Source organism: Numenius arquata, chromosome Z, assembly GCF_964106895.1.
Source record: "Numenius arquata chromosome Z, bNumArq3.hap1.1, whole genome shotgun sequence".
NCBI classification, from domain to species: domain Eukaryota; kingdom Metazoa; phylum Chordata; class Aves; order Charadriiformes; family Scolopacidae; genus Numenius; species Numenius arquata.
The window spans coordinates 75351492-75376692 of NC_133616.1; the positions used below are offsets into that span (position 1 = coordinate 75351492).

At 43.3% G+C, this 25201-nt stretch overlaps 1 protein-coding gene across 5 annotated transcripts in view; it reads right to left on the bottom strand.

The window, feature by feature from the left end:
* The window catches only part of PALM2AKAP2 (PALM2 and AKAP2 fusion), a 227267-nt gene that overhangs the window by 141919 nt on the left and 60147 nt on the right, over positions 1-25201 (bottom strand). For 2 of the 5 annotated variants that reach the window (XM_074166796.1, XM_074166794.1), the window contains exons 3-5: positions 18585-18699; positions 17744-17765; positions 9380-9481 (exon numbers count right to left, since the gene is read on the bottom strand). Coding sequence is in view for 1 of the 5 variants with exons in the window: in XM_074166792.1 (XP_074022893.1) it covers positions 3919-4612 (694 nt within the window). In the remaining 4 variants the exon portion in view is untranslated. Of the gene's footprint in view, positions 1-3918; positions 4624-9379; positions 9482-17743; positions 17766-18584; positions 18700-25201 lie in introns of all 5 variants that reach the window. The other 3 variants (XM_074166801.1, XM_074166800.1, XM_074166792.1) reach the window with 2 other exon arrangements.

The window sequence follows — 25201 nt, forward strand, 5'->3', positions numbered from 1 at the left end:
ACAACATGGAAAGTGGGTTCATAGAAACTTAGAAAATACAAAATATAAAAAAGTTTCATAGGTTACTTTTTCCCAGTCTAGGAAAAGATACACTGAAAAGAGGTCTTTTTTTTGTTTTTCTTACAAAAGTTAAGGCGAGCAGTTTGTTGTGGCAAAATGCTTTCACTGAACCAGTTTCTGACTCTACTTTTTTGTATCCCCTCATGCTGAAATTGAAAATATACATGTGATGGCATAAGTTAAACAGATAGGGAGTTTGCTTAAAACAATGAAAAAAAACCCCTCCCATGATGATCCTTACAAAAATGTCTCTCTGCTTGACCATAGAGCAGACCTCTTCCTTCACGTCTGATTGTGCATGAATTTCCACTGGCAGCCTCCTATCTGGGGGCGAGGGGAAAAACCCGACCCCTTTGAAGCCCAAAGCAGCCCAGGAAAACCAGTTTACATTCATCAGCCTAGGCCAACGCATTTGAATTCCCATGTTCCTTGGCTGCAGGCTAATGGCTAAAAGCACACGGCGATGAGCAGGCACGGCTGCTGCCCTTGTGGAGGAGGATGATTGGGGTAAACGTGTTTCAGCCAACATAGCTAAAGCCTTCTGAGTTCAGACCGACTTGCTCCTGTTTCATGTTTTTCCTGACCTCAGACGTGGAACTGCCTTTGACCCGTGAAGACAAACCCTATGCAGACAAACCTTCAGCTTTCCTGGATCTTCTGGGGCCCATTAACTGTGGAGTTCATATGAACACATAAAAAACACTGGCCTTCCTAGGCACTCAATGTTAGCTACAAGTACTGAGCAGTAGGTATTTGGCAGGTTTAAGGTTTAAGGCTTGTGCTCTACTTCTAACCACTAAAGGGCCACTTCTGGACTCTTGCGTGCCACCATCTCCCTGCCACATTGTGCCTCAGATGGTGCAGTGGTCTCAGACACGTTCTGGTCTCAGCCTCAGCAAGCATCTCCCAAAGCTGGCCGCTGAGGGAGTCATCCCCAAAATGCTGAGTCTGTACTGAACCAGAAGGACATCTGACAGGGGAGCACGTGGCTGAAGAGATGCATGGACAGAATGGGTTAGGGTAAAGACAACACCCCAAATTTCCCGAGAAGACGGCTTTGGGAAAAAAATGTCCATAGGGGAGAGGAGCGGCAAGGGAACAAAGACCGGGCTGGGAAGACACTGGGAGGCCAGGGTGGCCATGAAGGCGGCATCACACCTGGACAGGAAAGGGGTGGTGAGCAACGAGATGACTGGCAAGGCCAGGAGGAGATGGCTGGAAGATTTGTTTTGGAGCGTTAGTAGCGAGGTGAACAGGCCCCAGAGTGAGAGAAATATTGCAAAGCGCGCCTGGCTCCCACAGCACTCACAGGATAGGGGTGAAATGGAAAGGGCTTCACCCCTTGCATTGCAGTGCTTTGGGGTCCTAAACGTGCCTGGGGACAGCCTCGCCAGGCCACCCTGGGGTTGGAAACTCAGGGTCTCATTTTAAGAGATGTTGAGATTTGTAAATGCTTAGCATTTCTGGGAAAAAAGAAAAAAACCACATAACCCAACCAAAAAAAACCCACAACACAGGTTGCTAGTTTTCAACAAACAGCCACCAGATCTATTGTCGCAACGCGGGGCTCCGTGGCCGTTGCCCTCTTTGATAAAACTTAACCACCTAAGCCTGAGTCAAGGGATGATGTGCAGAGCTTCTGTGGGTGCGTTTGGTCCTTCTCCCATCCAAAAGCCTCCAGGGGAGGCGAAGGGAGCGTGTGGAACTCTACTGAATCCAGCCACTGCAGCAGATATGGAGGCCAGCAAAATTTCTGCAGGTGTCATACGGATGTGGCTGCCTTTTTCTACTCTCTGCTTGCTTTTTTTTCCTGACTCTCACCTGGGCAGTGGTGAGAACTTACATTGACCAGCTCCATACTGACAGCTAAGTGACCTAATGCAGGAACTCTCTTTTGCATTTTTTTGTGTGTGTGTGTGTTTTCAGTGTGCCTCGTATCACCACCACCATGAACAAATGTCGTTTTTTTACTGGCACAGAAAGAAAAGAGTACAGAGCAAGAACTCTGTTTAATCAGATGCTCTGAACTAACAATTAATGCAGTAAAAGCACCATCCAAGAAAGAACAGAAATATCATAGAAACCACCTCAGACTGAAAAGAGGCTTTTTGTTGTTTTCTTTCTTTCTCTTTTTTTTTTTTTTTACTTTTTTATTTTGTTTTTCAGTTGCTGTTACTGATTTTTAAAGTCTGATAGTTTTAAAGACACTTCAAAATAATCTTCAGTACTTTTTAACACTATCAGAAAACAGAAATCCTGATTTTTAATCTCACTTCTGTAGTTATAAATCCAGACTAACTCCACTAGAGTGAGTGAAGCTACACTTAAACAAAACCAGTGTGAGACAAGAATCAGGCTCATAATACCTCACCATGAAAAAGCTGGCTGCTTTTTCATTGTAGTTAGAAGAATCAAAGGACCAAGAAACAAAGAAACATCTACTGACTTTGGATGCCTTTACCTTTTTACATTTTCAGCTTGAGTTGTTTTTAACAGGTCTGATTTTCAGAAGACAGATGAAGAAAAATTTCCTGGAAATCAGGCCTCTTTGAAGTGTCCCACACCCAAAAATGAAGCATCCAAAACCACCAGCAGTTTTTGAAAATGTTAGCCTTGCGGCTGTAGGATCTTCTCCTGAAACAGCCACTCCAACAAAACTCTGGTGGGCCTCCATGGGAGTTTTACCTGGGTAAGCAGGGCAGGATCAGACCCATCACCTGTCATTTTGTAGGTGCACTGGAGGTACACGCTATGAGAAATTACACTTCTCTAAAAATTACAGAATTAAACTCTGGCCCTGCCCCCATTCTCAGCACTGAGAATTTCGTCACTGAATCTAGCAGGAACAGGGTTAGACTGTGAGAGAAGTTAATTTATATTCTAAGGAAATAGAGAGCAATATCTCTCATCTACTGGAGTTCAGCAGGAAAACTTCATGTATAAACATTGGCAGAGTTACTGAAAGGCAAGTAATTAGGTCAGTGACTCCATTTCAGTTGGTGTGACAACTGCATCTTTTTCATGTCAAGTTAATTTCAATTGTAATTTGGGGAGATGAAGTATACATACAATACTGTAATCTGGAAGATTTATATAAGGCAAAATCATCATTCATACATTTTCTAGAAAGAATAATTAAGGTCCACTTTTGGTACCACCAATAAGCAGAAATGGCTAATGGGTTTTTCTGACACCGCAAACTAAACTGGCAAGTTGCTATAAACAAAACTACGTGAACTTTTTGGGAAAGACTTGTCTGAGTTTTAGGAAATCAAAACAGTAAAATGATCTAAGCCTTCTCTCAAGAAATAAAAATTAGGATCTATAAAATAATGTTTAAATGTGTTTTTTCTTAAAAAAGAGAAGCAACATTTTTTTAAGGCTCTCATATCTGTCTGCTGTGAAACTCAGACTCCCACAAAATCCTAGGAATCTGATCAAGCCTGCCAGATATCCAAAGAAAAAATGTAAAAAGTGTTTTCATTATATATATAATATATATAAAAATCAAATAAATATGAAAACATTTGTTCCATTTCCCATTTATCTCTCACTCTGCAATATTAAGAAAAAGAAAACCCAACAGAAAAAAAGAAGCAAAAAACCCCCCCAACCCCTCCCCAAACCCCAAATAGTACGTCTGATGGGAAAATAACCATGCGTTCCTCTTCCTGAAGAACTAGAAAGCAAAGCAACCCAACTGCAAGGCAATGGAGGCATTCACTTCCAGTTCACAGTATTGCAGCTAGAAGTACAGTGAGGTCTAGGTAAGTGGTGGAGCAGGAGCTGCCCGGAGCGGGGAAGGAGGAGGTGTTCACATGACAATACAGCATTGACAGCGCTTTTTCTTTTGTGTACCTGGGGCAGCTTCCAAGGGCAGGCTCTCTTCCTTCCCCTCGGGAGAGGAGGGCTCTGTCGTGTCCGACAGGGGCCTGCCAGAGACCAGCTCAGCGGCATTCCCATCCATGGTGGAGACATCCGTCACCGTCTTCTCCCGCAACGACTTCTCGTCGTCTTCGTCGATGAGGACCAGCTCTGCCTTGATGGTCTCGTCATAGCCCAGCACTTTCTTCGTCTCCTCTTCGTCATCGATGTTCTGGTAGCCCATAAATATCATTGTCACTGGCTGATCTGCACTGGCCTCCAGGGCTTCGCCACCGCAGGGTTTGTCTTGGGGCTGAGGGATCACAGCACGCCCTTTACTGGGTTTGTGTACCATTTCCAGCTTTGCCTCCTTGAAGAGCATTTGCTCCTTCATATGGCTAAGGTTTCCATCGGCTATCGCATTTCTCTCTGACACAGTCATTGTTTCATACCCTCCTTTTACACTTGATTGTCCAGCTTTTTGCATAAGTTCATCTACGTCCTTTGAGCTTAATTTATGTACTCCATTTTCTACTACTGTGCCACCAGAGTGAACCTCATAGACTACCTTGGTACCATCATCATAGACTTTGAATCCTCTTTGATGGGCCTCATCTGGGCCAATAGGTGAAGCAGAGACAATCTTGGTCTCTCCTGTCTGTTTGTCTTTCTCCACATTTATTTCCATGGTGCACAAAGCTTGAATGAAAACAAGAGAGGAAGTGCATGTTACAACAAAAAAAGCCAGTGAATGGTTAATTGCCAAACAGACAAAGAAAACTACTGTGTCCCTTTTCCTACCGCCTGCTTCTACAGGGCCAAGCGTTCTACGTTAAGAGGTGGGACGCAACGCTGTGGACAGAGATAGTTATTACACTACGGCTTTTTATGCAGCTGGGGGCTAGGCATACCTGAGAAAACAGGACCTAGCCTTCCAGCTCACACTGCCTGGAGCTGTCTCTGATCAATTAGGAGCGCCAAGAGGACTTGGGTTAGGTGTAATTTAGACAAAGGGAGGTGACAGCATGCAGGTTGCCCTCAGCCTTTCCAATCTGAACTTGCCTTAAAAATCCAGAGAGAAACTCATCTTCAGGAATCTCCTTAGTCTCTTTTCCTTCTCTGCCAACAAACTGCCAGTTATCTGGCAACAAGTTTTGTTTGCTGCAAGTAACACCTAGACTGTTTTATTACCAATGCTCATTCTTGCTTAACTCTTCCATCTGTAGCATTCAAAACATTTTAGAGAGGTGAAGAAACATTGTTTACCCCTGTTCTACAGATGGGAAAACAAAATCCCATAGGAATGGGATAGTTTCTCCCACAGATATGTGGCAGGGCAGATCACTCAGCTTCCACACCAAGGCATTGACAGTGACCTCTGCTTGCAGGTTAAGAGAATGTACAAAATAGCCAAGAAGTGCTCCCTTGTTTATTTTAAGCACTGTTGCCAAAGTTGAAGAAAAAAGTAATAATGAACTGATTTTCAAAGTGTCATGAAACAACAGGTAAAGACATGCGTGTAAGGGATGCTGCTTTAGAATAGCAAAGAAGCTTTTCTAGCAGAAGGACGCAGTAACAAGATGAAAATTGTAGAGACCACACAGTAGGAATAGACAGGCAGTCAACACCCCTCTAACACCCAGCTTGAGATACGATGGCATCTCACTAGACAGCTTTTCAAAGAAAACTGTGCAAAGTCGTCATCTGTTTAAGCATTCCTTGTATGCAGATGAAGACATTTTGGCTCCTGGACAGACATCCACAGACACTTATTTATGAATGACCACAGGCAGTGATAAGCATTTGTGAAACTTATGGTGACCTTTTCCACCGATGAACCTCAATGGTATAACTGTGATTTCTCTTAACTGGGCACACCACAAACTGATGTGTTAGTTTTTTTTCCCTGACTTATTTTCAAGTGAGTAAAGAATATCCTTCCCCAAACCCCACAGTAGCTTGATATGCTTGTATTTAAAAAAATCAGGAATATAAAAAAATTATTCTTGCTTTGATATAGTCCCTCAGTCTTATTATTCACACACAGTAGGATTTTTTTTTCTGTATTTTTAAAGCAAAATATTTCATTAGCAATAGAAGTTTATCATGACGTGCATCCTGACCCCCACTGTAGCTCTAGACAGAAAATCCATGTATTGCTGAGTGGGTGCATGCTGGTCCCTGCAAGGCCACCTCCTCTGGCCCTGGGAGCGCGGTCTGGTAGGCAGCCCAGCCAAAATGGGGGTCTGGCCATCTACATGCTTTGTGTGTCTGCTCTGACCTTGATCATCCCTGGAAGGGCTGTTTAGGCCAAGTGCAATGCCAGACAAACTCTGGAGGATGGAGGTGCCAGTGGGTGAAGGAGTATTGCTGCTTCTGAGAGTAAAGGGTTGCTGGAGGCTGGAGCAGCCTGCAAGAGCAGGGGTCTCACCTTGCCCATTGCAAGCTAGGGGAATATCTTTAAGGACTGTGTGTTTTACTACAGTAAAAGAGGTTTATCGACTAGCTGTGTCCACAGCTGTCACCACCCTGAGCATAGGATGCCCATTTTCACCAGGAAGAAGGGATATCAGCTTTCTGATCTCCTTCCCTGTGCTGGAGTTTTCATGCCTGGCCATCCCACAGCAGCCACAGCACCCAGGAGGATGCTGCAGGGGTGAGAGCTGGGCTCTGCTCCATGGTGTGCCATAGGAGGCTGAGGGGCAGCTGACATAGGCTGAAACAGGGGAGATTTAGGCTGGAAATAAAGAAAGACACTGTTGCCCCAAGGCCAGTAGCAGTGAAGTCCTAGAGGAGGTTGCTCCAAGGAGCTGTGGCAGACTGCATCATGGTGCAGCTCAGAGAGCAGGGTCTTGCTGGGACTGTCCCAGCCCAGGAGCTGGTGGGCAAGTGTCTTTCAAGTCTCCTGCAAGTAATTCTGCCCTGAAGCCTTTAATCTAACTTATAGGGGTAATGAAGCAAAAAGATGCAGGTGCCACCATTAACACTCTGGAATTTGCTCCCTTCTAGGTGCAGTTTCTTGGGCAGGGGTGAGGGGAGTGGGAAAGGAAGAGGAATTTTGTTTATTAGCTTGTCCTCTGGGCCTTGGGTGAGTGGACTCTGAACATCACTTTACCTCTCCAGGGCTGCTCAGGCAGATACTACAGAGGCAAAAGCAGCGGTTGGCTAGCCCGTGGTGCAGATGCTAAAACTGACACACTGGCAGGTTTTTGGGCGGCAGACAGCAGAACTGAAGCAAAGCTGAACTATGGGGGAGCAACAGCACATCCAGAAAAATCACCTCTGATGAACAGAAGTTCCTGATTTGTCCTAAGCACCACAGGCCTGTAGAGAGGGCACTGCCAGCCCACCTACTGGCTGCCTGCTACCTTCTTGGTGAGAAGCAGCATCCTGAGCTCCCCTGGAGCTCCCGTGCTTCTCCTCTTTGAAAAATAATATTATCTGGGACATGGCTTTTCAATAAAGGCTGCTGATATGTCCTGTGACTTAGTTGAGTACCATGCTATTGCATATATTTTTAGTGCTGAAGAGCATGCAATCTGCCAGACCCTCCCCATTTAGATGAATGAATTTCATTCATTCAGTAGTGTGCATTAGAAGAAGGCTTGTATTATGGGCCCGAATTCAGAAACAGATGGGGAAAATCTGAAAGTTAAATCATGTGGACCTGGCCATATTTAAGAAGAGTTGCAATATACAACTTTTTATCTATGGTATGGAGTACTGACAAGTAACAACATTCTACTTATTAGGAATGCTTTGGGTAACAAGTTCTAGCACTGCTTGGAAGACCCTGTCCTTTTGGGTGATCTGATCTAGAAAGTTAACAGGTATGGTCTTTGTGTATTTTATATTTGGTTAATTTGCTTAAGCATTTGCCACTGTCAACATTTTCTTTTCATTTCTTCTACTGTGATGTCAGCAGCAGTATTTTTAAGATATTGACCTAACATGGTGTTTATGACCTGCCCAAGGGATGACTCAACTAAATGCATAAATATATGTGAGTTTCTTAAAAAGCTGTTCACTAGTGAAATGCATTGCTGCGGGAGAAGTGAATAGCAAAATCTGCCTTATCTGCCTGTATACACAATATTCATTCTCCGCAGGAAAACCTAGCAGCCCAGCTTGTCAAAGTAGCTGAAAATTGAACTCATGTTGACTTCTAAAACGTCTTTATTTAACCAGAGCTTACTTACTGCAAAATGTGCTCTATTAATACAACGCAAAACTAACTGACAATAGAGCGGAAACTGAAAGCGGTACATGAAGATGACAGCCTGTATTCACAAGCACAAGTTTTCTGCACGAGCTTTAATTACAGCGTAACATGATGCGGTGCCTCATGGCAGCAAGATACCAACGTGCAGACGAAAGGATCAGGCTTCTGCCTGTTACGCAGATTCAGAGGCTGCTCATTAAAATAAAAGTCTTAATAGACTTTGAGCTTGTTTTATGATGGACGCTTACAGTCTACTTTGAGCACGTATGCTGGTGCCTTTTCTTTAAGCTATTGCACACACATGACACTCCTATAAAGACTACACGAACAAGGCTTCTGTGTCCTTTGAAGAATGAAATAAGTTGTTGCATTCTTGGTGTTGACAAAATGCCACAAAACACACAGAAGGAAAATCTTGTTTTTAAGACAGATCAGGGTAAGCGCTGGTGGAAGTGAAGCTTTTGGAATGGCTTGCAACAGCACCTCTGAATAAAATGACATATCCCGTAGCTGGGTGAAGTGTCTTAGCTGCAGACGTTTCTTGGCTATGTTTGTTAACCCATTCTTCAAATAAGCTACCTTTCATTCCCACTTCTGGGGACACCTTTTAAGTAGCCACCAGCAATTTGGTCTTAAGATAGGGAATACATTTTTTAGAAAAGAAGGATCTTGAAAATAAGAAAAACATACAGCTTTTAACAATTACATTGTTACACTTAAGACACATACTCAATCTGAAAAATAAGTGTTAGAAAATTCTCTATATGACTCCAAGCACAAAACATACTGTAATTCTCCCCAAATTTTCCCCAAGAAGAAAGAATGATATATAAATAAGTATAAAATTACAATAAAAGTTTGAAGCACGTATGGTGTCTTGTGAGTGCCTGTCTGACTCATTCATCTTAATGCAAGTTGCATGGGTACAACGGAGGAGGCAAAACCTTGGCCTAAATACCATGTATTCGTATCAGCAGAGATGGAAAGAACTGAATGTTTCCACGTAAAAAAAATTGGACGTGTTTCCTATACTACTTTTATGTAGTTCAACTACATTGTTTTGAGAGTGCTCATTGCTCCTCAAAAAGCCTTGACTTATTTACAAGATACATACCAAGCAGCATTTCCTGGCATTTAAATGATATCAGGACACCAGACTCATTAAGGTAATATAACAAAAAAAGTTCATGGCTACTGGACTGGTATTATAATACTTTGCTCCTTGAGACTTACCAGCTACTCTGCTTGCTCCGTCCCGCCCAGGAACTGGCTCTGCTGTTCGTGAATAGAGGGTTGGGAGTTCAGGGATCTGGGAGTAAATGTAATTTACTGCATCTGGTGTCAGAGAACAGGAAACAGTTAGATTCGTGCTACGAGCCCCAGTGGCTTCATTGCTTAGACAGCAGAGTGTTGTCAGCCCCGACAATAGTCACCGGAGCTTTGTACTAGATAATTGGATCAAAGCAAACAAAGTGCAAAGTCACTGTCGTGTGATTGGTGTTCAATAGACTAGCTGAGGCAGGAGGGAATGGGTCCAGATGACTCAAACCTTATGTCAGTTGAACACATAAAATTATTTGTCAGGAGGTTCTGGATTTATCAAGTCCGTGACCTTTAAAACATGGGGGAGAGAGGGGGAAGGTAAGGAACAAACCTAACGTGATACCCAGAATACATGATGTTTCAAACAGAGATATAAAAGCCTAAAAATGTGGGTGTTGACTGAATGGGATGAAAGGCCTACTCTTTTGCACTTGTTGTTTCCAATATTACTGAACTGGCATTTGGCTTTTTGTTCTTAAAGCTGAAATTTGTTCTTAAATTTTGTTCTTAAAGCTAATAATGCAATCACAAAGAGATACTGATAGGGTGCCTGATGTGACCTTCAGAAACCATTAAGCGGCTGCCAGTTCTGCAGTGGCATCATTCATTAACAAACCCTGAACCAGTAGACAGCTATCTTAAAGGACTTCCTTGTTTTACATTTGGGCTTATGGTTGTTTAGCAGAAGCTAAATATGTTCTTTAGATGAGACATTACTGGGAGATATTTTGTGGCTGGGCTAAGCAGAACTGGATAGTGTATGTTGTTCTGTTAGCATTCAGTGGCTGAGCTAAACACAAGAGCTCAGATGAGAGATGTGAAAATAACTGATTTACAGTTCAGGCGCCAAACCAAAATGAAAAAAAAAAGAAATTAAAAAATCACATTCTTTCTTATCAACTGGAAATGTTTTCTGTTTTGTATGGAAACAGTTACATTTCTGTTTAAACATAAGATCCTGTCTGGTGTGAAACAGAGCATTGTTTTCCCTCCGAAGACACTTTGATGGTTATAATTTAAGTTGTTGAGACCTTGGTATGGCCTGGTCCATGTGTCAGGGTAGGAGGCAGAATCTGCCTTCCTTGATGCCTCTTGTTATAAGCAGGTGAGATAGGAAGACCATAAAAGTGAGCTGGTGAAAGGAGAGAAAAATGAAGGGTCCTGTTGTAGGATGCTTGACTGCATCTGGTAAAGGGAGACACTTTGATCACGTTCCCTATGAGCTATTACCAATCCCAGAAAAAACCCCATGCACCTGGTGGCATCCTCAGTGAAAGCATGATGTGCCACCTCTAATCCCAAAGTCTGCTCCTTTGGCAGGAAAACTGGGCCTGGTATTCGTGGAATGGTTTTACCACCTTCACAGCCTGCAGTGGCCACCAGTGCTGCTGGGTGTAGGGACAGTAATCACAGTCCCCAGGAAGAGTCTCCATCCCACCATGGAGCACTGTAGGTGACTCAGGTAAGGTGGTCCCCTTTCCCTCTTTCTGTGTCAGAGGAGAATAGCACAGAGGCATAGTGCAAATTCATTCCAGAAAGCCAGGAAATTAGTATATATGTTCAGTTTGTAACAGATGAATTTGAAAAAAGAACTCATCCAGGGAAATATTATTTTATTTCACACTTCAGTGGACAAATGGCAGTCTTGGCAAATGGGCTTTTATATTTTCAATGCATACTGTTTCCTCAAAGTTTTTTATTTTTAGCGGTAGAGCCCAGGAAAAATAATTGTTTAGGACACAGCTGACTGAGCAACAGCCAGTAACAGCTGCTTTCTTTTGCAGGGTTTCTTGCCTCTGATGAGAAATTGGTACAATGCTTGGCGTTGTTATTCTGGGAAATATCACCAGCAAATGAGCAGCCTATTATTGAAAACCAAAGTAGTTTCTCAGAAGAAAGAAGTGGGGACTGTGTTTCTGGGCCAGAATAAGAAGGCACTTTGTGTTCTGGAAATGGCAGAAATTTAGTAATTATTCACCCTCTACAGTGTACTGCTGGAACAGTAGTTTCAGTACACACTCATCCAGCAACTTGAGTGACAGACCTATCTGTCCACACGTGGGTGTTATCAATGCAGACTTGTGCTGCTTGACAAATCATCCTCGCTTCTTTTGCAGTCCATGAGAATAAATAGACATGGTGAGGGCAGAGTTCTCATCCCAGGGCACTGCAGGAAGCAAAATCTTTTGCAAGTGTTTGTTTTTCCCCAGTGCCTGTACAGGGAACTGAGGTGACCATCCTGGCAGCATCGCTGACGTCCAGCAGTAAGCAAGATCAGCTGCACAGCCTGATGGTGAAACTCTCACTTTGATGCTGTACATGACTGTGGGCCTTAGTAAGTTGGGGTTTTTTTTTGCATCTGCATTAGCAGAAAATACCTAGGTAAGTGTCAATATTGTTAATATTGACTCAGTTTAGAAACTTCTCTAAATGTTACTTAGGATAAAATATTAAAAAATTAGCTTCAGGGCTCCAGATAATCTCTCATTATTGTCCTGAGAAGGGAATGCCGTGGTGGGGGTAGGTTTCCTGTGCATTTTCTTCTGAAGCAAGTGGTGGTGCTATGTGTCAGAAATGGGGTATTTGACTAGAAGAAGTTGGGGCTTGGATGATTGTGCCAGTTCCTGTCTCACTACTCCCCCCAAACAAAACGAACATGTTCATTTTCCTTTATCTCACTGGCAACAAGGTCTGTTTCATTTAGCACCTTTAAAAAGGATGTAAGAGATCAATTTTACAAGGAGTGTATGAGATGCAAATTAGCATTTTGTTTGCATGAGAAGTAAGACAGAACATAAATTAAAGCATTTGAACTGACGGTATTTGATATCTTAATTTCAACCTTTGATGATTTATTAATATCTAAAGATGCCATAAAACATGTCCTGTGGCTTTTTGTACTACTTACAACAAACTGCTTTTAGGACTTTGGAACTCTTCTATATTACCAGACAGACAAGTGCTTCAGAAAACATATGGAGCCACATAATCCTTCAAGGGTGCTTGCACAAAACTAAACCTTCAACTGAACCCTCAGAACTGCTCAGAATAGATCCCATGTAGAGGCTTGTGGCAAAATGTCAGACAAGCTCATTTTCCAAGGGCTGGATTATCTTTAAAAAGTCTGACTACCACTAAAATTAGTGCCTAAGGTCTTCTGCAAATACCGGCTCCCAGGGCAGGGCTTTTCCACCTGCAAAGCCCTCTGGGCTCTGGGGCTCCACAGGGCTATGTGAGAGGGAAAAGAGATTATGAACCTCCCACCAAGTTTGTAAGACCACAAACGGAAGTTTAAGCAGGAAGCTTTGCTAAAAGCTGAATAGCTTGGCTTTGACTTAGTGAATCATTACTTAAACTATTGAACTTGGGGGTAGGGTCCGCAGCTGACACCTGTATATCCACAAGCAACAGGGTGGATAAGCACACCTACCAGAGCCATAAGGAATGCTCCCCAACCCTTTCCAAAGGCAAGAACCCTAAAGTCAGCCACCTCAAGTGCATGTGTACCAATGGATGTAATCTGGACAACAGGCAGGAGGAACTAGAGCTCTGTGCCATCTGAGAGATGTCATAGGAATTACAGAAACTTGGTGGGAAAACTCACATAGCGGGAAAAACCTCAATGGATGGCTATAAACTCTTTTAGAGAGATAGAAAAGGAAGAAGAGGAGGTGGAGTTGCACTTTACATAAAAGAAAAATTTGAGTGTATAGAGGAGAACTCTGGAGACTGTGCCAGTTCTATTGAATGAATGTCTTTGGGTCAAGATTAGAGGGATCATCACCAAGGGGGATCTTATGTTAGGTGTAGAATCATAGAATCATGGAATCATTTGGGTTGGAAGAGATCTTAAAGATCATCAAGTTCCAAGCCCCCTGCCATGGGCAGGGACACCTCCCACTAGACCAGGTTGCTCAAAGCCCCATCCAGCCTGGTCTTGAACACCTCCAGGGATGGGGCATACATAGCTTCTCTGGGCAACCTGTTCCAGTGCCTCACCACCCTCACAGTAAAGAATTTCTTCCTGATATCTCATCTCAATCTCCCCTCTTTCAGTTTAAAACCATTACCCCTCATCCTATCACTACACTTCCTGATAAAGAGTTCCTCCCCATCTCGCCTCTAGGCCCCCTTCAGTTATTAGAAGGCTGTTATAAGGTCTCATTGGAGCCTTTCTTCTCCAGGCTGAACAACCACAACTCTCTCAGCTTGTCCGCATAGGAGAGGTGCTCCAGCCCTCTGATCATCTTTGTGGCCCTTCTCTGGACCCATACTAACAGGTCTGTGTCCTTCCTGTGCTCAGGGCTCCAGAGCTGGATGCAGTACTTCAGGTGGGGCCTCACCAGAGCAGAGTAGAGGGGCAGAATCACCTCCCTCACCCTGCTGACCACGCTTCTTTTGATGCAGCCCAGGCAAGATACAGATTGGATGGGTGGTCTCTGAGATAGTTAGGGAATTGGCTAACAAGCTGCAGTCAAAGGTTGGTGATCAACAGTTTTTACTCAAGTGGACAGAGGTGCTGTAATTGTGGCAGTCATACACGCAGATCAAATAAAAAAGTTACTTAAAACCCTACAACTGAAAAACAATCTCTGATGAGTTTTTACAGGACGTGGAAAGCACTGTACAAAGATCTGTACTTTGCTCCTCTGAGGACATGCTCATCTGTTTTGCTGTTGGGCTGCACAGCTGATAAAGATCAGAGAAAAGAAGAACCAGAAGGGTCTCTAGGTGGTGTGCTGGGAATTTAACAATGCAGACCAGTTTCCAGAGCCACAGCTTTGTCAAATGTGTGCCAGTGCATCAAACAGAGGTTTGTGCAAACTGTAGAGTTACTGTAATTGTGGTTTCTGTATGTTGTCTGAAGTCAGACATAACCTTATTATGACAAGAGTCATAATAACCTTTAAAAGTTATCTAGTCCAATCCCTTGGCAGTAAGCAGGACATCTTCAATTAGATCAGGTTGCTCAGAGCCCCATCCAACCTGACCTTGAATGTTTCCAGTGATGGGGCATCTACCACCTCTCTGGGCAACTTGTTCACCAGTGTTTCACCACCTTCACTGCAAAATTTCTTCCTTATACCAAGTCTACATCTACTCTCTTTTAGTTTAGAATCATTAACCCTTGTCCTGTCGCAACAGGCCCTACTAAAAAGTCTCTCCCCATATTTCTTATAAGCCCCCTTTAAGTACTGAAGAGCTGCAATAAGGTCTCCCCGGAGCCTCCTCTTCTCCAGGCTGAACAACCCCAGCTCTCTCAGCCTGTCTTTGTAGGAGAGGTGCTCCATCCCTCTGATCATCTTTGTGGCCCTCTGCTGGACCTGTTCCAACACGTCCATGTCTTTCCTGTGTTGAGGACTCCAAAGCTGGACACAGTACTCCAGGTGGGGTGTCACCAGAGAGGAGCAGAGGGGCAGAATCACCTCCCTTGACCTGCTGGCCATGCTTCTTTTGATGCAGCCCAGGATGTGGCTGGCTTTCTTGTCTGCCAGCGCACATTGCTCGTAAGTAGCAGCATATAGTTTGCATACAGATGGCCAAAGACTGCAGAGGACAAATGCCCTGAGGCATATTCAGCAGTCAAGGGAGTTAATGTGGCTTTTATTTCATATATACATTGAATCATAAACATGTAACACAAGGAGTAAGAGCTCTCTCCTTTCCATTGTTCATGATGCACATGTAGAGCAGCACTACAGCATGCCTGGTTTTGACCGCAGACCTGAGCAGCAACAAATGATGTCATTCCTAGCATCATCTCAGGCTTTGTTTCACGGAGAGTTTGTCAGTGACAAGCCACAAAGGAGCTGGCAGAAGCATGACTGCAGGTGACAGGGCCATAGCCCCCAGCCTCAGCATTTCTGACCTCCTTTCTCTCATGTGGTGATCTATGAAGGCAAAGTGTGTTCTTACTCTGGAAAACATCGGATTTCTGTTTATTGTGCCTGAATGGCTTAAAGCTCAGAAGTGGTCATTGCCAAACACGACTGTTTTCCAAAAAGGGTAGGAAGGATAGAGAGTGGTGCTCACCACCGTTTCTCTCCTCCCCTCATAGCCTTTTCCCGGACCCCTCTGGGCTCTGAGCTCTCTGTAACTGTGCTTTCTGCACACTCAAAAGCTCTGTCACCACCACATCTATGGCACAAAAACATGCATAGGGACACAATGATGAGATAAAGCACTTTCTGTACAGTCATCACATTTAGAATAAAGGGAAGGATGGACACAGGGCAAACTAATGTAAGATTTATGGACTGGAAGTCTTTCAGGATGTGGCAGCAATTGAAGAAACTGCCCCAACAGGTTAGTGTTGATTTGTGCCTGTGTTTTACACAGCCTTCCTGTATTATCCAATGACTCTTACCATTTTCCTCTGCAGCATGTGTGACAGACGGTTGCCAGACAGATGGCTGATCTGCTGCAACAAAGCAAGTTCTGCATGTTTTTGAAGGAAGGAAAAATCTATGTGTTTTCTTCCTGCTCTGATCAGCTACCCTCACAGACTGTTGTCAGAGAGCAGAAAACAGAGGACCTACTCAGCTTTCCACCATGTGAAGATGTACGGTCACATCGTGCCCGCTGTGGGAGGGCTAACAGGACAGCTTGCAGCCTCAGTCATCCCTAGAGGAGCAGAGTACGGTACTGCTTAGAGGATGACCCCGGACTACCTCAGCCTACAAGGACCAGCTGCCAAGAGGAAGAGACAAGATCTGTAAAGCAAGTGGTCTGGAAGAGAAGTGGTACCAGTTCACTTAGCTATACCCACTGCTCCCTCCGCTTGCACATTTATTCCAGAGGTATTTTCTTCTCTTTGGCATAGCTTTGCAGTTTTCTGTTGCCCTTCATGAGCTGTCCTTGCTTCTGGTTCAGTCTGTGGGGGAGGGATCCACTGAAAGCAGGCAAAATCTGGACAACAGCGAGGCTCTTCTTGAACCCACTGAAATACTATATCGCTGTAAGAGAATACCTCTGGGGAAACTACCGCTCCGTATCTGCTAGCTGGGGCTTACTTTGGTTCCCATTTTACCACAACATGCATGAAGAGGCAGACTGTGTCTTGTACAAGTCATAAAAGCTCCTGTGCACTTTAGGTGCTAAATCCTGTAGGCACCATTCCTCTTTTGGAAACTTACCAACAACCGTGGTGAAACTCTGCATAGATACAAAATATTTGCCATTCTGGATCTTTATTTACTTTGTGGTAGCCAATTTCAAATGCTCCAGGAGGAAGGGTGAGTTCTTACCATCGAGCATGCTATTTGGGACTTCTTTTTCTTTTTTTCTTGACAATGGGACTTAACGTAAAACTTGAATTATATTGCTAACAGAAGAGAAATTTTCTGAACTAGATCTTCAAGTTAGAAAGAAAACTCTCTTACTAGGTCAAAGTACCCTCAAAAAGACAGCTCCAAATCAGATCACCTTCCATTGTGTCCCAGTGCTTTAATGTTAGGATCATTCTACATATTCTTCAACTATACTCACAGTACGGTTGGGCATGGCTTTGTCAGCAGTTGTAGGAGCTAGTCTAGACCTCAGTATATTGATTCTTGTCAGTTCAAAGACATGTATTGAGAATGAATGTCTGGAACACAGATTTATCTGCAGATGTATCAGCATGATATCCTCCCTTGGTCCTAAGGGTGCTGGAGAAGCACTACAAAGGTTTCTCTAGCTTCCTGGGAACGGACCATATTATTTGCTCACTCAGACACCTAAATTTATAGCTCAATATTTAGACTGATCACACATAGTGTGACACAGTTCATAAACTAGGAATTATTACATCCTCATCCACCCATGTGAGGTTTTCCTTCTGAAGAATCATCACAGAGAATATCATTCATCAGTGAAATAATCTAATTTTAATAGTTGTTCCTGTATATTAGGAATAGTCCTCATTGCATTTAACTGTGTATGAACAGAGCACGAGTGCATACAATGGAGATGATTGACCACAGAGAGGTGAAAAGGAGCCTGCAGTGCAGGGCTACCACGTGGTGAGAGAGGTCAGCAACATAGAAGTTGTATGATGTCTGTTTTAAGTCAAGCTGTTCTTTCCCCTTGTGTGCACGTAAGAAGAGGTGGAGCTCTGCCAAAGGAATACTATTTCACCACTATAGCAATACCAAAGAAAAAGGTAATGGCTCTAGCAATAAATCAGAAACATACAATGAAGAGAAGAACCCCCACTCTGTAAACCTCTGCAAAAAAGCCATAGTAACAACCCTTGTTAAACCCAAAGCCGAACAATAATAAAAAGGCACTTACCACCGTCCTGGTGTGAGAAGCTCTGTGAAGGGAAAAAGAAGATGTTTGGTTAAACCTTTTATATTTTGGGTATAATTTGCATGACATCTTGATTTTTATTCTAGGCTTGCTTTCATGGTTCTTTGTAATTTTTAAATGGGTAACTGAGGATGTGGCTCCTCAGGTTTAGGTGCCATTAGAGGCTGAGGGAGAGGGACATGGTGTGACTAAAAGGAGAACACTACTGTTTGTTGGGGGCTGTAGTGTTCAGAAGTGGCGTCTGTGGTGAATGGCACTATCTCTGGGTGCCACTGGGAGCAGGGAAGTTTGAGACGCCTTTCAGGATCCTGCTGACATCTTTCAGTGGGGCCAAAAGCTCACACTGTTTCCCTGCAGATAAGCTAGGGAGATAGTGTTTGAAATCCCTCTTCCAAAAAAGCTGGAGTGGGAAGGGGAAATCCAAATAACCTAACCAAAATAGATCTGACACCTCTGTATCTTTTCTAGTCTTGTTCATCCGGGTTTGAGCAACATGCTCTGCAACTGCCCTCAGTCATAGAATCATAGAATGGTTAGAGTTGGAAGGGACCTTAAAGATCATCAAGTTCCCACCCCCCTGCCATGGGCAGGGACACCTCCACTAGAGCAGGTTGCTCAAAGCCCCATCCAGCCTGGCCTTGAACACTTCCAGGTATGGGGCAGCCACAACTTCCCTGAGCAACCTGTTCCAGCGCCTCACCACCCTCATAGTAGAGTCTTCCCATAAATGCATGAATTATAACTGCTGCTTTCAAACAGTGCTAAGGGTCTGCCTTGGTTTCAATCCATACCCGAATGTCTTTTTTTTATTTTTTTTAATTACCTTTTGCAAGTTGTCGAAGGATTTCTCAGTCTCCTTTAGTTTCTCCAAAATGATTTGTTCTTTGGCAGATATTTGGGATTCCTCACTTTCTAGTTTCTGTATTTCTTGTTCCAGCCTGCAGAAGACATACAAACATGCACATACACACGAAAATAAAACATGTAGAATTTTTTTTCCATGAGCCATAGTTTCCTGGCGAATAACTAGCATTTCAAGCGTCATCAGGAACAACTTTCACTCTTGTTGTTTACAAGTAGTGCATGAAGGGCATATGAACTATTTGTAAAACAGACAGATCGATTTAAAAGAAAACCAGTAATTCATTTACTATCCACTCCTGGAAAAGCATGTACAGATTAACTAAAAATATACCTTGTTATCCCTTCACCCCAATTCCTGTAACATCTCTCAGACATGAACTTTCATTTTAGAAATCACAGTACAGGATATAACCATAAATATGCAGTAATAATTAGAGGAGTAGCTGTCTTCTAATGCTTCCGTACTCCAGACAATAAAACTGGAAATAGTTGTTGGAAGCTGGCAACCAACCAGTTGTGTTAGGAGTTTCTCTTGAACCAGGACTTTGCCCACTCCTGACAATAACACTTTGGGATATCTGTCTGTGCTTTCCACTGTTACTGCATGATACTGGGGATCCCAGAGGCTTCAGGTAATAAAATACACAGGCTGCTCAGAAAATAAACTTATTTTGCTAGGCAGTAAGCATTCAGCACTCTCATTTCTCTGTCGAGACCTAATGGCATTCACTCCTTAAGATGCATTGATTGTGATTTGGGATACACTTTTAATCAGAGTTAGATTCTCCATTACTTAACCTCCTTTCATTGACATGATCTACGTAGGTGCAGGAATATTCCCTGTTTCTTTCTCTCTATTTTTATGTATACCACCATCTTGATTTTCCCACTTTTGACCAAAAAAAGAAAAAAAAATTCAAAAGTTCTGTAATATGAGCTACGATGAACACTTTTGAACAGGGATAGTTGCCTGAATCTTCCGTTGTCTACAGAAAGGACTGTAGCTGCTGACAGCTTGTTGGACCATATTTCTTTGAATGCAACAGATCAGCATTGCCCAGTAGTTTTGTTACCCTGCTTGCTTCTGCCTTTCTGCCACCACTTCTCAAGTGAAGGATCAGGGCACTGATAAGGGGACAGACACATTTTTGCTCTTTCCCAGCCTTGCTCAGCACAGACTTCATTAACGCTTGTTCGATCCCAAGGCAGAGGGCAAGGAGAAGGTGACAGTGAGCGAGCAGGTAGGGAGGAAGGAGGGATGAATTGCTCTTTTCAGGGGCTTGACAGCTTGATTTGCTTGTGAAAATCATGTGTCTAAATATAGATGCAAGGATCTAACTTAAGGCACACACCTGGGAAATTTTTCCCCACTTTCTAATTGTGCAAGGATGAAAGATGTGTGGCCTTGCTGATAAAGCTTTTCATTAGAGTGAGGCAGAAGTGCCCCAGCCTCGAGTTGTTGCATATGGAAAAAAGGCAGATTTTTGTTCTCCTCAAGTGTGTGAATACTTAATAATCTCAAATTCATGGTGGTTTGTCGAACCGCCGTTTTTATCTCTTACAAGCAACCCCCTCATCTCCAAGTTGAAATGGCTTAATTGCAGTGATTTTAAAATGAACTGTTGGAAAGGACTGTGCCAAACCACTTAATGTTTTATCTAAATTAATATAAAAATTTAAAAATGCAAAACATTTTCAAACAAAATATTTTGTTTTGTTGAAATGGAACAATTTGATACAGAATGCATTTTCCCCCTTATGTTATGATTCAGGGAGACAGCTTTCAAAAAATGCTGTTTCATCTTGACTTTTATTCCCAGGAATTGTTTTAAAGTACCTAGTGAAGTGAAAAAAAAAAACATTTTTCATTGGGGTCAGCCATTGCCATGCTCCTACTAATGAATTTAGAAGTCAAAAGGAAAGTGGCTTCTTTTCCTTCCCTATCTCTGCAAATGATTAGTAGATCCACATACATTTATACCTTCCTGATAAAGATATTTGAAATATTCTATTATGCTGTCTGGTTAAACTACATTATGGAGCTGGGTGAGTTGGGATTTACTGGTGTGTTTGTTTTCTTCCCAAGTGAGTCACTAAGCAGAATTTTCAGGATACATATTCTGTAGCCTGGTACATTTTGCTCTCTATGTGAGACTGGAGAATGGGAGTGCATAGAATTCAAGAACAACAAAAGGTAGGGGAAGATAGAAGCCCATTTCCTTTCAAATATTCTGGACATTAGTTAATAATTTATGACAATGAAAACTGTGAGCATAAGTGGTGTAAAGCAACTCATTTGATGTCAGTAAGGCTGTAAACAAGTAGAGTCCTTTAATTTGGGGTGATTATAAGTGCACCATTTTTTGTGAACCAGCTCAAAACTGTAGCAGATTTGTCATTAATTGTTTGGTCTTCCAGAGTAAGTTTGCTTCTAATGCATGCACACGTGCACTTGCATGTGCACACCCAGGAATTGATTTGATTTATATTTTCTTACTTTCCAGCTACTTGCTTTTTTGTTTTTACTTGTTTATGTCTCTTTTATCCTCCCCTCCTGGTTCACTTCCTCAGTTTCTGCTTCATTTGTGACAGCCTACCCTCACCATTAAAATGACTTGAGCTGATACAACATTTGGTTACCCTGTTTTGGCAACATCTTGGGTTTTTTTTCTTTTTTTTTTCCTTTCTTTTTTTCCCCCTGAATCCTTTCTTCAGTTCTTTTCAGAAGTGGTACTAACAACTTACTAAAGAGGAAAGGGAAGGAGACACAGCTGCTAGGATTTAGAAACATGGGAGAAGTTGGTAGGGACACAGATTTCCTACGTGACACTGAGTGAGAATACATACGTACTCATGCCATAAGGCAAATAACCCTTTTTCCACTGAAATCAGCACAGGTAGAATGAGAGCTTCCCAGGCCCTGTGTAGAATGGGTCTGAATTCCTAATTGTGTCAGGAAAAATGCGGATCCTTCAGCCAGAATGTACCTGTTACATAGCACAGGGGTCATATACCAAACATTAATATCCACAGGAGGCTGCTTTATACCTTTTCTGCTCAAGAAATTTTATACCACTCTTCTCGGTACTCTAGGCTTACAGGCTGAGGTAATGCTGCTGAGGTACTGAGGCAACTGAAACACTCAAGGGCACAGTTTCCATGTGAGCTGTTGTATACATTCATCAGTAAACCACCTAGGCACCACTGACCTCACTGGAAAATTTGGACCTAGAGCGTCCACCACTTCCTTTGGGCTGCCTTTTTACATAGGGGCCAGCAATGCAAAAATTAAAATCACAATGAAAGCCAAAGGGGTTTTTGCACCCTTTATTTTTTTTTTTTTTTTAGTGAGCTTTGTGTCATCAGAACTGCTGAGTGATAAGGAGAACTGCCTGCTTTTTTTTTAGTAACAAGATACAACAGAGACATGCAAATTTGGCCTGAAAAACAAAATGGACTTGTATCACATCCGTTTTGACCAACACGCCATATAATGGTTTAAACAGTAATAAATCCAGTCAGAGTGCACATATGCACGTACGGACATATACAAAGTGCTTACATTCTTCCTGTGTAAACTTGTTAAATATTCAATAATGTCCTTTTCTTCTTGCCCTGTTTAAAAAAGGATGTGCCTTAATTGTCATTTGACACCTGGCAAGGAAACCTTATAATTCCCCTGTTCCTGGCTTCTTAGCACATTTCAGGCTGGAGTTTGAAAGACGGCCGCAGCAATAAAGCCAGTTAAATAAACAACTACAATATCTGGAGTGCTGTAGGGAAAAAATAAGAAAGAAAAGGGAGAACCAGATGAGACCATTAATATTGCTGCTTATTGGCCCAAGCAGTTATCTGATCACAGGGATTTGCTAAACTGTTTATATAAGGACAAAAAATGGCTTGGGGAGCCTGGATTTGCTTTGGCACAGGCATGTTTTTTCAGTGGATGTACACGAAGCCCTATTTCCCCGAATATCATAGAAATAAACTGGGGAGATTTCTCCACTCGGAAAGCCAAGCCTGCCTTGCTGCTAGTCTGTCTGTCCCACAGTTTTCTTTAATGGGCGGCTGCTGTAAGTACCTGAGAGTGTAACAGCATTTTTGGGGAGGGGACTGAGAAGAGCTGCCCATGTAAGCCAGGTGACCGTCCTACTCATGTTAACGGTGCTGTCCCCCTATGGAGGGGAAGAAACCCCAAACAGCAGAAGGGATGTCACCTCTCTTGGACAGCATTTTACTGTCATTTGGGGGGACCCTGATTCTTTGGTAAGTAAGATCACAAGATTGTGGGATAATTCAGGCTGGAAGCGACCTCGGGAGGTCTCTAACCCAACCTCCTGCTCAAATCAGGGTCAGCTGTGAGATCAGACCAGGATGCTACCCACTTCTTCCAGTTGGGGCTTGAAACTCCACAATGATCGGGGGGGGGAAAAATTATTTTAAGGCTACTCACAGGCTTTCTCTTTTATAGTCTGTAGCTGCAAAATTCAGACCAAAGCTGTTCAGTAGTGCAGGGCAAGGGGATGCACCAGACTGCTAAAGGAAGTCTGGTCTGTGTGTTTGGTGGGATTTCTACCCAACCAGGTGGGCACATGAGTGCAGGCAGGGTGGGCCGTGAGGTTTCTGAGAAGACAGAAGGAGCAAAGGAATCCTCCTGCAGAGATGCTGGGATCAGGGACCAAAGGAGCTGCCAGGCAGCACAGAAGACTTTAATTTAGGTGGCGAAAAGGGGAGTTAAGAAGGGAGATCTAGAAGGTGAAGAGGCAGAAGGGGAGCTTTGGTACTGTGGTATGTGCATTTACGCATAGCACTCAGTACCAAGCAGACATAATGTTTTGATATAAGGCTCTGGTTTGTGCTCCAGCCTGAAGGTGATGAATAGACTTTCTCTAGCTGAGGGGTTTCCTCTGTTTGCCATGCTGTGATGTGGAAACTCACAGACTTGGAATGTCATTTTCCTCTCTGCTGAAAGGCAGAGGCTGTTCTGGCACAAGGTGCCTTTACCTTGACCCCAGGAGGGACCCCGAGCAGGATCCTGCAGGGCACTCGCACAGCTGGTGCGGAGTCACGCTGCTTTACGACAGGAGCACACAAATCCCAAGTAATCAGAATTATGCCTGAAGAAAACAGCCTTCTCTATCCAGCTAATTAACTCTGGCAGACACATGATTTCTAGAGATACCTACGTTTGGCTCAACAGGTTTTTCCGGGTGGGATGGTAACAGCATTATAAACAAGGAGAACAGCTGCAGGTTTATGGACCGCTTTCTTTAGCCTGCACTAGCTCTGCATGCGGGCTTGCACCTGAGAAATACATGTCATTTCTGCAGTGAAAACAGAAATGTAATAGAAGTTATGTCTGCAGCACACCCACTGACATGTCAGTGGAAAAAAGAACATTCATCAGCACTAATAAGGAAAATATACAAGTATTCAGAACTTAAGAGGAAAACAGGAAAGACCTAATCAGAGTAAACACTCGAAGGGAAAAGGTGACGGATGCATACATAGGGTGGGGGATGGTTCAGCTGTAAACCGATTACTTTGCTATTGCTTGCCTGATGCCCTAAATCAACTTCATATAAAAGGCATAAAGAAGACATGAACCTGTATATTAGTAATTAGTCCCAGGCCTCTCAGAGCTGAACATCCTGAGGTGTTATAGTTGGTATTTAAATGGCAGATTCACAAGCAAAGAACTGCCGCAAATCTCTCTGATGCAAACTAAACAGAAAGTTAAACACCAACTTTAGGGGTAACTGGGCTTGCCCGTAGGGACGAAATTAATTTCTGTTGCCCATCTCAAGGGTCTTACCATCATGAAGCTTTTGACCACGCAGCAAAACCAGAAACTGAAACTGAAATTTCTGTGAGCACAGAGCCATGTGCCTTTTCCCACAGTGCAAAAGAGCACAGGCAAAAATCGTCCACTCCATGGGCCTGTCATTCCCACTTCTTGGTCACTGTAAAGGTCTTTAGGGCAGCAGGGAGCCTGTTAGCTCACCCAGGTTCAGAATAACCTTGGAAATGAACTTGCAAGGGAAGGACTGAGTGACTCTGAATTGGGGTGGGGAAAGGGTTCCCCCTGCAAGATGTGTAAGTCTTGCATTTAGGTTCCTTAAAGCAGCACAACTGGAGAAATATGGGGAACTGTGCCCTAAATCCCAGCCCAGCACCTCAGCCTTTGACGTGTTTCCTATACCTGTATCAACTGCCAGGCACCAGCAACCTGTCTGTAAACCGACGTGCCTAAGAAACGAGCCGAAATCTACATGCCACAGCCATGAACAGTGCCCTTCTTCCGCTTTAGGGGAAGGGGAAATCACTGAATAGGACTTGTTTTAGTTTCCATGTTCGCTTAGTTTTCTTAGCAAACACTGTGAGTTGTACCAAAGCCAGCTGGACCGTTTGTGGATGTCACTGTATATCGACACACAGCCAGTGCTGATGGCAAAAACCTGCTTGATTTTGGGTCTGTTGCAGGATCTGAAATGGGATTCCAGAGCTGAGTAATTCAATGGCTCTTATTTTAGTCTTTCTGCAGAGCTCATCCGTTTTGAACGGCTCACCCTCAAA